The sequence below is a fragment of the Dendropsophus ebraccatus genome, chromosome 14 (genome assembly GCF_027789765.1).
Source record: "Dendropsophus ebraccatus isolate aDenEbr1 chromosome 14, aDenEbr1.pat, whole genome shotgun sequence".
Lineage (NCBI taxonomy): Eukaryota > Metazoa > Chordata > Amphibia > Anura > Hylidae > Dendropsophus > Dendropsophus ebraccatus.
The window spans coordinates 50150615-50163809 of NC_091467.1; the positions used below are offsets into that span (position 1 = coordinate 50150615).

At 43.3% G+C, this 13195-nt stretch overlaps 1 protein-coding gene across 12 annotated transcripts in view; it reads left to right on the plus strand.

Annotated features, from left to right (window-relative positions):
* Positions 1-12969, plus strand: part of LOC138772772 (cadherin-like protein 26) — a 131796-nt gene extending 118827 nt beyond the window's left edge. For 10 of the 12 annotated variants that reach the window (XM_069953416.1, XM_069953418.1, XM_069953422.1 and 7 more), the window contains 6 exons: positions 531-572; positions 1101-1142; positions 1597-1638; positions 3091-3132; positions 3619-3702; positions 10608-12969. In XM_069953416.1, coding sequence (XP_069809517.1) covers positions 531-572; positions 1101-1142; positions 1597-1638; positions 3091-3132; positions 3619-3702; positions 10608-10790 — 435 coding nt within the window. In that variant the 3' untranslated portion in view covers positions 10791-12969. The remainder of the gene's footprint in view (positions 1-530; positions 573-1100; positions 1143-1596; positions 1639-3090; positions 3133-3618; positions 3703-10607) is intronic. The other 2 variants (XM_069953419.1, XM_069953420.1) reach the window with 2 other exon arrangements.
* Positions 12970-13195: the final 226 nt, after the last annotated feature.

Genomic DNA, 13195 nt, shown 5'->3' on the forward strand with positions numbered 1-13195 from the left:
TTGTACTCATGTGTATGGTCCTAATTGTAAGGTCCCTACAATAAAGACAATATAGAGAAAATTCAGAGGAAAAACAAAACTTAGGCCATACCCACAATAAGCCTTGCTTCTCGTTGTGAAGGCCTAAGTGTCCCTAGAAACAAATTTCAAATGTTGACAACTATGTGTCTTTCACCCCGGACACACTGACTGAGATGAGAGTGGCCCCCAGTGTCCACCACATAGTTTTTTTGCTATGCGGCCCTATGAATCCTAGTTATGCCCCTGTTTATTACACCTATGTTTTCTTGCTTTTCCACTTTAAGGCAGACCCAGACTGACCTAGTGGAGGACAGGAGGCTCCTCATGTGGGTTCAGTTCTGCATGATAGATAATGGCCCACGTAGAATAAATCAGGTTCAGTACAGTTTATGATGCAATCAAAGGGGGTGGGCACCTATTCTGTATGACATCTCCTCTGCAGGCCTCACCCTGCCTTTAGCTACTTTAATGCTCATTGTACAATATTTACTTTTAACTTTCCATTTTAGGGAAACCAGACCATGCAGGGTATGAATGGCACATGGCACCAGGTAAGGCCACTTCTTGGCTTTATACTATCTATTTGCTATAGACAATTTCTCTCACCCCACCTAAAATACCAGACTAGTATAGACAGTGCCATCTAGATGTATAGTGTCTGAACGAAATTGCTTCTTTCCTTTGCTGTTTTCCTAACTTCTCTAACTTCTCTAATCAATCATAGCGCTGGCAGGATGCTTCTTTTATGACACAGTTCACAGTTTTGGTGTACATTTAATTATTATTATTTTTTTTTGCATTTTGGGGAAACCAGATTATGCACATGGCAGCATGTAGGACCACACTTTGTCCTCATACAATCTATATTTGATATAGATAAATGCACCCATATAAAAAAACAATCTAGGTGTAGACAGTGCCACCTAGTTGCATAGTGTATGTGAAAATGTAAATTGGTCATAACAATCAATAAAATAGCTTCTATTTTCCCAACTTCTCTAAAACAATCATGGCAGCGGCAGGATGCTCCTTTTATGACACATTCTCAGTGTTGGCTTAACTTGTGCTTTACATTGTAGGGAAACAAGTCTATGCAGGGTCAGAATGGCACATGGCAGCAGGTACGGCTATTTCTTATCTTCAAACAACCTTTTATTTGCCTTAGGTGATGACTGCATCAACATAAAATACCAATCTAGTATAAACAGCGCCACCTAGATGCGTAATGTCTGTGAAATCCATAGATTACTCATAACAAGCACTGAAATGATTCATTCATTCATGACCATGACAGGATGCTCCTTTTATTACACATGCTTAGTAGAGAACGCAACTTGAGCATGCCCAGGTGCACCCGAACTCGAGCATGTGGCATTTGCTTGGTGGTGGCTGCAGAAGTTGGATGCAGCCCGAAGGCTGTATCCATGTTTTCCAGGACTCCCTAGAGCTACATCCAACTTCTTTAGTCACTGGTAATCAAATGCTGCATGCTCAGGTTTAGACTTACCTGAGCATGCTTGAGATGCACTCGTCTCTTATCCTTAGCTCTGGCCTACCTTTTATTTTGCATTTTAGGGAAACCAGATTATGCAAGGTCAGAATGGCACATGGCAGCAGGTAAGGTTTTCTCAAATTCATGTGGACTATATTTGCTTTAGTTGATGATTACACCCACATAAGATACCATTCTACTTCAGACAGCGCTACCTAGCTGCCCAGGGTCTGTTAAAGGGGTAGTGCGGCGGTAAACAATTATTCACAGAATAACACACATTACAAAGTTATACAACTTTGTAATGTATGTTATGTCTGTGAATGTCCCCCTTCCCCGTGTCCCACCACCCCCAGCCGTGTACCCGGAAGTGTGGTGCGCTATACATACCTGTCACGTGCCGACTCGTCTCCGATCTTCAGTCAGCGATGTCGTCTTCGGCCGAATCCCTCCGAGCGTCCTGAGTGCCGGCTGCCCTCTGCCGCGTCATCGGCTGCTCAGCCGCGATTGGCTGAGCCAAACTATGCTCAGCCAATCGCGGCTGAGCATCTGATGACGCTGAAGAGGGTGGCCGGCACTCAGGACGCTCGGAGGGATTCAGCCGAAGACGACATCGCTGACTGAAGATCGGAGACGAGTCGGCTCGTGACAGGTATGTATAGCGTACCACACTTCCGGGTACACGGGTGGGACACGGGGAAGGGGGCCATTCACAGACATAACATACATTACAAAGTTGTATAACTTTGTAATGTGTGTTATTCTGTAAATAATTGTTTACCGCCGCACTACCCCTTTAAAGGAGATGTCCAGTGAAAATTTTTAATAAAGGATTGTATTGCCCCCCAAAAGTTATACAAATCACCAATATACACTTATTACGGGAAATGCTTATAAAGTGCTTTTTTCCCTGCACTTACTACTGCATCAAGGATTCACTTCCTGGATAAAATTTTGATGTCACTTCCTGGATAAAATTTTGATGTCACTTCCAGGATAAAATGGTGATGTCACGACCCAACTCCCAGAGCTGTGTGGGCTGTGGCTGCTGGAGAGGATGATGGCAGGGGGACACATGGTGATGTCACTTCCTGGATAAAATGGTGATGTCACGACCCGACTCCCAGAGCTGTGCGGGCTGTGGCTGCTGGAGAGGATGATGGCACAGGGATGCTCAGTGTCCCTCCAGTGCCCTGTGTCCCTCAGTGTCCCTCTGCCATCACCCTCTCCAGCAGCCACAGTCCGCACAGCTCTAGGAGTCGGGTCGTGACATCACCATTTTATCCCTGAAGTGAAGCCTTGATGCAGTAGTAAGTGCAGGGGAAAAAGCTCTTTATGTGCATTTCCCGTAATAAGAGTATATTTGTGATCTGTATAACTTTTGGGGGGCAATACAATACTTTAATAAAAATTTTCACTGGACTTCTCCTTTAATTGCCTTTAAGCAATGTAATGGTTGCTTCCTTTTCCTAAATGTTCCTAAACAGCCATTATACTCTTTTTATGCTTTGCACTAAACATGTTCTCTTTTTAGGATGCATTTGCAGCTTTGGCTTACCTTTTACTTTCCATTTTAGGGAAACCTGACAATGCAGAGCCAAAATGGCACATGGCACCAGGTAAGGCCGGTTCTTGTCTTCATACAATCTCTATTCGTTGTAGATGACACCTGCACCACAGAACGTAATAATCTAGTATAGACAGTGGCACCTGATGCCTAGTGTCTGGGAAATCTATGAATTGACTATAACAAGCAATGAGATAATTGCCTCGATAATTCAAAGTGCTCTAGAGCGGTCATGGCAGGGTATTTTTGGCTAGATATGGCAGGACAGCCATATCTGGCTGTCAGTACATGGTGGATTTTGTAGTTTTGCAGCAGCTGGAGGGCCACAGGTTGGAGAGCACTACTATAGGATATGCATGCCTGCAATTCCCCTTTTTCACCTCTAGATGTCCATAAAGTAAAAGAAATGCACTTTCCCCATAAATAAACTGAAGTGCAGTATAATCAAACAACTGAACTATAAGCGGCTCAAGTCAGGAGAAGGAAATCAAGTCCCGAGATGAATACTGTGTTTTTTAACATAATATTTCAATTATAGAACAGCAAATACATGAAGAATGGATCACTGAAGATCAGACATGAACATGTATTTGTAGAAAGAATTGGAGAAATGCTCGGTCAGGTAAGTTAGAAAGTCATAAGTATTAGACAGCATTATGTTTTGGATGGCTGTGTTACTGTATAACTGTTTGTGTTTTTTGCCCTTGTGAATAAGGGGGGAGTCTAAGTATAGAAATGTCCCTTTGCAGCAGCTTTGTACAGTGAGAAACAGAGGAACTTACCTAGCTCGGTGGCCCCTTCATTCTAAAGCCAGAAATATGCTTAAGGGACTGTTCACACGTACAGACTCGCTGGGTATTTATCGCTGTGAGTTTCTCGCACATAAATCCACAGCGATACTGATTGCTATCAAGTCAATGTATGTGTATTCTCACTGCGCGTTTGGTGCAATTTTTACATGCGAGTTTTGATTTTCACAGGCAAGTTCAACACCACAAAAACGCAGCTACTTTCATGCAAGTTTGATGCGAGTTCTGTGCGAGTTTTACGCAGCGAGTCTGTACGTGTGAACAGACCCTAAAGGGGTTTTTCAACAACATTTTGTCTTTCAAATTAACTGGTGACAGAAAGTGCCATAGATCTGTAATACTTCTATTAAAAAATCTCTAGTTTCCCAGTACTTATCAGCTGCTGTATGTCCTACAGGAAGTGGTATTCTTTCCAGTTTGGAGAGCAGGAGAGGTTTTCTATGGGGATTTGTTACTGCTCTAGACAGTTCCTGACATGGACAGAGGTGGCAACAGAGAGCACTGTGTCAGAGTGAAAAGAATGCACCACTTCCTGCTGGACATACAGCAGCTGAGTGTGCATGGTTATGGGGGGCATTGAAGAGACCTCTATGAGTCATATGAGAGTTTGCCTTACATCTGTCTTATGTGTATGGCTACCTAAAGAGACTCTGTCACTAGGTGTATTCTGCCCTATCTAAGGATAGCATAAACTAGTAACTGGGACACTGAACAGAACGATGTGTGACTTACATCAGAGATATTCTCCACAATAGGGAGGACTCTGAGCGCGGCCCCTACTTAAAGGGATATCTCTGATGTAAGCTACACATTGTTCTGTTCAGCATCCCAGTTATGGAGTTCCCTCCATAATGTGAATGCACTCAGTAGTCCTTGATATTTCACCCACCAAGCACTGATTTTCAGCTCTCTGCCTATACTGTGTACTAGACGCTGGTGGTCAGAACTAGTGGCATGGAGATCATTCTTCTGCATATTAGGAGAACGGCTGAACAAAACAATGTAGGTGTCACATCACTTAGTTCAGCGTGTCTGCAGCTAGTTTACCTTGTCCTTAGGGGGCATAAACCTACTGACAGAGTCCGTTTAAAGGGTAGAATTTTTTAAATAAAAGTTATATAACTTTGCTATATAAAGTTAATAAAGAATAAGACTAGAATACCCCTTTAAGGATTGGTGGGGTCTTATTATCTTAACAGTACTTGAAGTCTCAGTCGCTGCAATAAACCACGAGCGGGGGACAGAGGTTGTCCAAAAATGAACATGCCCTTTAAGAGTCTGCTAGGGAATAAAGAGCACTGTCTTCTATCCCAGCCGTCTCCATACAAGTGATTGATCCCTATTAAGTTCAGGTCTCTATTGTTCTACTTGGAAAAGTCTTAATGTCCAAAATGCCCTTTTCACGCTATAACCTTAAGGATGTGACTTGTCGCAGACATCATTCATGTCTGCTGGTGCTCATCGTCAGCAAGTGCTATATGGATCGGAAAGACTGCAAGTTGTTAAAAGTTAATCTACTATAATAAGTGGTTTAGTGCGTCTCTGAATATTACAGCCGCAGGAACGGCATTTGATGGATCCTGACAGTAACTTTCTCTGGTACGCTGCATTTTTTTCTAGCTCTGCACATAATTATACATTCCACAGCCCGTAAATTGTTCATTGGTATCGGAGCCAAGTTACGTCCGTCTTATATAAACCAAACTCCCATATAACAATGAATCAGTTACTATCATTACGCCTATTGGCAACTCCCACACTAACAATGGGCGAAACCTCATAACATGGCAAATTAGCAGACACTTTAAGTGTTAAGTGCGACCGCAATGAGTCATGATTACTGGATCACGTCCAAGCCGGAGGAATGCACACCTTGCACAGCTGGTAACTGTAATAAAGCCGCACTTATGTTATTATAACTGGACACACGCATGCCTTTTAGGGCAAGGCATTCGCGTGTCATGGCATGCAGCAGTCTGCCGCCACTTATCATCTCTAGCCCAGGTGCACAATCGCTGACGGCAGCTTTGCAGCACAAATCTGACTCTGGGCAGAAGCTGAAATCTGATCACGTTCAGGATTCCTGCTGTTCTTGGTAACTTAATGCAATGAAAAGTTTTACGCCGTTGGGATTCCATTTGGTTGGAGAATAGAGAAAGGTATCTGGAATAAAGTTGTCATTGGAACATTACTGCTGTGTGTGTGAGATAGTCTTACTCCAATAGGTGGCACTAGAGAGAGCTTATTTGCATACCAATTGCCAGCCTGGAGAAACATGACCCTTGTAATCCTGATATTTGTGAAGCCTGTTGAAGCTCAAAACTATAGGTATTACTACTCCCTAAACATAGCTGTTTTTACAGGAAAGTAGCTGTGTTTTTCTAATTCTAGTGTTTAACCCCCTTCAGGACCGACCAGGCTAATTTTCGTTTTTGCGTTTTCGTTTTTACACCTACAGACCCACATGAGCCCTTATTTTTTGCGTCACTAATTGTACTTTGCAATGACAGGCTAAATTTTTGCATAAAATATGCTGTGAAACCAGAAAAAAATTGTATGGGCGGTGAAATTGAAAAAAAAAAAAAAAATCTTTTTCTTTGGGGGGGGTTCTTCATTTTTACACCGTGTGACTGACTTGTTATATATGTTTCTCCAGTCGTTACGATTACAACGATATGTAACATGTATAACTTTTCTTTTATCTGATGGCTTGTAAAAAATTCAAACTGTTAACAAATATATGTTCCTTAAAATCGCTCCATTCCATTACTTATAGCGCTTTTATCCTTTGGTCTATGGGGCTGTGTGAGGTGTAATTTTTTGAGCTATGATGTGTTTTTTCTATCGGTACCTTGATTGCGCATATGCGACTTTTTGATCGCTTTTTATTACAATTTTTCTGGATTTGATGCGACCAAAAATGCACAATTTTGCACTTTGGAATATTTTTTTGCGCTTATGCTGTTTACTGTACGAGATCTGGAATGGGATAAATTAATATTTTTGGCGATTATGCATGTGGCGATACCAAATATGTTTGGTTTGTTTGTTTATTTATTTTTATTTGTAACATGGAAAAAGGGGGGTGATTCAAACTTTTATTAAGGGAGGGGGCTTTTTATTAATAACTTGAGATGAGCGAACCGGGTTCGGGTTCGAGTCGCTCTGAACTCGAACGTTCGGCATTTGATTAGCTGGGGCGCTGAACTTGGATAAAGCTCTAAGGTTGTCTGCAAAACATAGATACAGCCAATGACTATATCCATGTTTTCCACATAGCCTTAGGGCTTTATCCAACTTCAGCAGCCACCGCTAATCAAATGCCGAAAGTTTGGGTTCGGATCGACTAGAGCATGCTCAAGGTTCGCTCATCTCCATTAATAACATCACTTTTTTTTTTTTTTACACTTATACTAGAAGCCCCCCTGGGGGACTTCTAGTATAAGCAATCTGATCTCTCATTAACATCTATGCTGTATAGATATGCAGCATAGATTGAGGAGATCAGTGTTCTATTGCTTTTGGCTGCTGCAGCCAAAATCAACCGAATGCCGAGCCGGGATTAGCACCATTACAGCGTAGACCCCGGCCGTCACCAGACATGGAGATCGCTCCTCCGTGACAACGTCACGGGGGAGCGATCTCCCCATTAGACACCAGGGAAAAGCTGCAATGAAGTTTTCAGATGCAGCTGTCAACTTTGACAGTTGCATCTGAAGACTTAATTAGTGGGCATGGCGATCTGGCCGTGCTCGCTAATAGCCGCAGTCCCGGGCCCGTGGCGGTTCAGAGCAGGGTTGCCGCAGGGTCTGAACGCCTCCACCCGCGCGAGGACATACAGTTACATCCTCGTGCGGTAAGGGGTTAAAATGATTAATTCTGGATAACTCCATTAAAGGGGACGGGGTTGCAGTACTACACACAACCCGTAGATAAATGGTGTACTGTTTCTGGAAAAAAGCAGCCCTGTTTTTCTTATTCCTTACACTTTTTACCCATTAGGGATCCATTATGTACATGTATGTCATGGGAGCCTGTGACTAAGGGTGTACATGTACTTCAAGTGGATGTACCATCAGACAAAGTGAAAAAAAAACGTTTTCACTTCCCTGTCGGGACCGGCGCTGTGGTTCTACTTTCGAAACGCTGCACGGTTCCCGTGCTCGCCGCTGCTTTGTTGTTGTGCAACGACCCAACACCAGTGTAATGATATCCCCTCCCCTCTGTGATGCACCTCCATTAGAATCAAACAGTGCCACATCACTGAGGGGAGGGGATATCATTACACTAGGGGCACCCCAATTTATTTCACACCACTTGATGGTACATTTGCTTTCATTAAAGGGGTTATCCAGCGCTACAAAAACATGGCCACTTTCTTCCAGAGACAACCCCACTCTTGTCTTCAGTTTAGGTGTAGTTTGCAATTAAGCTCCATTCACTTCAATGCAACAAAGGATATTTTCATACAGTAAACATGGATTCAGATGCAGAATCTGCTTCAAAATCCACAATAAATCTTGGAAATTTGCAATGCTGTTCAAGCACAGATTTTCCAATGACTTCTTGATTATAATCTGGTAGCCTGTAGGCAGATTAGCCTCATTAGATAGGGCTAAGGGCCCTATTACACGCAGGGATTATCAGCTGATTCGGCTGCACAGACATTGCTAACAATGTTGTGTAATAGGCTCAGTAAGTGACCTTACACTTCTCATTGGGCCTTGTTATATGGCCCTAATTCATATGGTAACAGAAATCCTAGGGTATTGCCACAGAGAGGGAATTTATGTGAACGATTATCGAAGGTATTCAGTCGATATCAGTCGTTACGCCCGATAATCGTCTCGTGTAATAGAAGACAACGATGAGCCTACATGAATGATGATCGTTGTCTGTCATCTTTCAATATATTTAAAGACAAACGACTAAGGGCCCTATTCCACAGTAACTATAATCGGCCGGATCGGCCCCATTTGGCCCGATTCGGCCGATTATCGTTCGGTGAAATAGAGAGAACGATCAGCCGATGATCATGTCATCGGCTGATCGTTCATTTAGGGCCGGACCTTAAATCATCGTTCCCGTCGAATATCGGTGCGCGGCGGGCGACTGACAATTTGACAAGCAGCAGCATCATACATTAACTGTCCAGGCTTCTTCTCCGCGCTGTCTTCATCCCCGGGTCCCGCGCGCTCTATCTTCAGAATGGCCTGTCAGCTGACGGAGCGATCAGCCAATCACAGGCCGGGACCGCTGCAGCCTGTGATTGGCCGAGTGTGGCCTGTCAGCTGACCGGCCATTCTGAAGATAGAGTGCGCGGGACCCGGGGATGAAGACAGCGCGGAGAAGAAGCCAGGACAGGTAATGTATGATGCTGCAAGGGCATCGGTAATGATGTCCTTGCAGCCCTCGCTCAACGATCATCGGGCCGTGGAATAGGCACAGTAAACGAGTGGAAATCTAGCAGATCGCCACTAGTTTACATCGTTGATCGGGCCCTCCTCGGCCCGTGGAATAGGACCCTAAGACAGCAACGATCTGCTACCGTTGCTCCATGGAAACAGGAGCAGCGGCAGCAGACCATTGCTATCTTCTATGGGCTCCCCGGACAAGTGATGAAGCAGATGAATGGAAAAAAAACTATACAGATGTAAACCTAGTGTAACCCTTGTAATAAAGGAAGCTTTGTACTGACTGACAGCAAGCAGAAGTCTTGACAAATGTGAGGGATTAATACAGTATATTGGAATATTGTTATCAGTGAATAACCTTTATTTTCTGAAACCATGATACTCCATGATCACATTTTACTAAAGTTATTCACTGTACTAGAACAGCAGGTTTACGTCATTTACTCACATACGGTATATGTGTTTGTGCTGTGCCCTGTAATGGAGATAGAAACCCCCATGCCACTTTCTGTGCCGCCCTTCCCATCCCTGTGAACAGCGATCCCTTTAGAAGTCTGGTCAGGAAGGATGGCACAGAAAGAGGGCATAGTTGCTTCTATCTCCAGTACAGAACGCAGCAGGAACATAGTGTGAGTAAATGACGTAAACCTGCTGTTCTAATACAGTGAAAAAGTATAGTATAAAGTAGCCAATGCCTTTCAAGGGGCTGTGTGTGTTATTACAATTCACCTCTATTTACAATGGAACTGAGTTGCACACCCACACCAAAACTGAATAGAAGAGTGGTGCTGTTTTTGGAAGTAAGCAGCCATGTTTTTCCAAGACTGGATAATCGATTTAAAGGGACTGTCTTCTTTGGCCAGTCCCTACATGTTATAAAGTTGCCATAATCAGCTGATCACTAATTATCAACTAGCTGGAACCTCCAGCGATCTCCTGTGATCTATGGGGCAAACCTGGCAGCAAGTGTTAGGTTTCCCAGCAGCACCACTACAGGGGAAATGAAGCATTACACCATGGGTGTCCAATCTTCATCCCTCCAGCTGTTGTAGCACTACAATTCCCATCATGCCTGGACAGCCAAAGCCAAAACATGATGGGAACTATAGTTTTCCAATATCTGTAGAGCTGCACAGGTTGGACACCAGCTATGTTAGTGGGTCATCTGTGTAATACAGAACAGGGTGAGTGAGAGACGTCATTTTTTCAGTAACTCTGAGGTGAGATTCTGAACAGAAAACTGAGGAATGAGTTTTCTGAACTGGACATCCCCTTTAATTATTTTACCTCTTTTTGCTTTCCAGAGACTTCAGGGCTTCAAGGGGGAGGATGAGACATACAAGCCCCGCACATATGCCTACGAGGGAGACCTGGAACGGATAGACTCAATGGACTCCTTTACATTCCCCGATAACAACATGGACTTTAGCTTCCTGGATGATTTTGACCCAAAGTTTTCTGCATTGGAAGCAATCTGCAAACAATAATGTGGACCGAGGACTGTTTCCACTCTGCCTGCTATTGCACTGAGCGATTCTGGGGACTGTATCTGAACAGGATCTGAAATAGTCTTATTTAGCGAGAGGTTGAGGGGAATTATGCTTCGCTGCAGACGCTTTGTTATATCTTCTGTATTGTACCATTTCTTTTTAGCACAAAAATGATGGGGAGATGAGACAGTTTGGTCACTAAGTGATAGACTGCTGGGATTCACCGCTGAGAACATCCCTGGACAGGCTTATGGGATGATTGCATAGGCAGGAGCTATGGAAATACCTTGCTAGGGCTCATGTCTGGACAAGGTAGACTGATTACTTACATAGTGTAGATGATGGCTGATGAGGAGCCCCTGGAGTGAACATCACGACATCGAGACAGCCTGCGCTCTCATCACAGCTACTTCAAGTACTGGTAAGAGAGACCAGCAAGACTCTGCTCGACTCATGATACATGCCATGAGGTCGGATATATCAGATGTACATGAAATCTCCATAATGGGGGTCATGGGGTCTTTGATCTATGTAGCAGAATAGGCCTAATCTGACATCACTAATATGCATACACATGCAGCAGTGCTGAAATATTAATATGAAAGATGCTCCCAATTACTTTATGAGCATATATTTTCTTAATCTGACAGGGTTAGGCTGGCTGACCTGTCCTCTTTAAAGCTGTCACCGTGCCAAGGTTGAAGCTTCCGCGTGCAGGTGAAGCTTATGGTTGAAGTTCCCTATTACGTTACTAGGGACATTTGCTCTGGGTGTTGGGCAGATGCACAGGTTGGAGAGCACCAAGTAGATTGGGCCAGTCTCATCTCAGATTTCCTTCTTTCTCACTCTGGCTGCAGATTTTATATGACTTTGCTATATATTCTGCAAATGTTATGCATAAAAAGGACAAACAGGACCTCACTCTAGAACAGATACCATCTTAAAGAAGCAGCATCTACCTCCTCATCATCACTGAAGCTAATAAGCACCTACAATGTTCTGACACATACTCCTGGTCTGAATGCATCTTCCAAGATCCAAAACCTCAAAGGGGGAAGTTATCATCCTGCGCACTAGAACTGTGGAATTTATCAAATAAATTCGATCAATTAACCCTTAGAGGGGCTCATGATTTAATTTTTTTTTTAAAAGCTAATTTAATCTTTAGTGCCGAGGACAGCAGTGCAGGAGCCAATAAGGCATAAAAATAATTGACACTTGCATGCTGCAGCACAGAAAGGGTTATCAGTAGGAAATTTATACATTTATGCCTCATCGGCTTCTGCAGTGACGACCTCCATTCTCAGGTTTGCCTGCATGTAGAAAATTGTGTGGGACTCTGGTGCAGAGGTTGGAGGTCATCAATGCAGGAGCCGAAGAGGCATAAATGTAATATCCTGGGTGGGGGGCTACAAGGATGCACAGAAAGGGCCTAGCTGCTATATGGATGCACATGGAGAACCTTCTATACTATATGGAGACACAAAGGGCGCCCATACTATTACTACATTAAAATAGTATCTGAGGCTGCCTGCTAGTATCAGAATGTTACCACACACAACCTGAGGACATGGGTGGGACTTATTCTGGAAGAAAGCCGCCATGTTTATCTAATCCTGGAAACCCCCTTTAAAACCTGCCCTGACCATGTCCCGCTCACACAGATGCAGCGCTTGTAACAAGGTATCACTTTGATATACTGGGACAAGGCACAGAGCTCTGTGAGTAGTAAATGATCAGTACAATAAAGGTTTTCAATCACTGACAGCAAGCGGAGATTTTGGAATCCGAAGCCAATAAAAATGCAGAACTTTCCATTGTATAACAAATAAAGGGGTATTACCATTTTATGACATTCTGTCCTGTCCACAGGATAAGAAATAACTGAATGCGGAGAAACTGTTACCATGAATGGATGGAGCGCCATTCGCATGCATGACCAGCTCTCTGTACATTCTCTATGGGGCTTATGGGTGAGATAACTTCATGAGATAGAAATACCCCTTTATTAAGCTTGAAATGTCCCCTGCATGTGCAAAACAGACTGTCTCTTATTACCGCTAAGACATGGGCTACCAGTTGTATATTTTTATACCTCACAATATTTTTTACAGCTTTGTACAAATGTAATGGGATACTTGGCTTTATGTATACATATTAGCAGTTTTATGTTTTCGTTTCTGCTTTTCTTTTTTTTTGTTTTTTAAATAAACATAACATTTTGATACAACTCGTGGTTCATCACTTCCATCCTATGTCTACAGGGTGCCATTGACTAAAGAACTAAAAATAATATTCAGGTTAGTTTTTTGTTGGAGAAGGCTTAGATATAGAGTCTGTTTGTTGGGGGTTCAAGATTTTGTTTAGAAAATCCATGTCAGTGTAATGTTTGATTTCCCCCC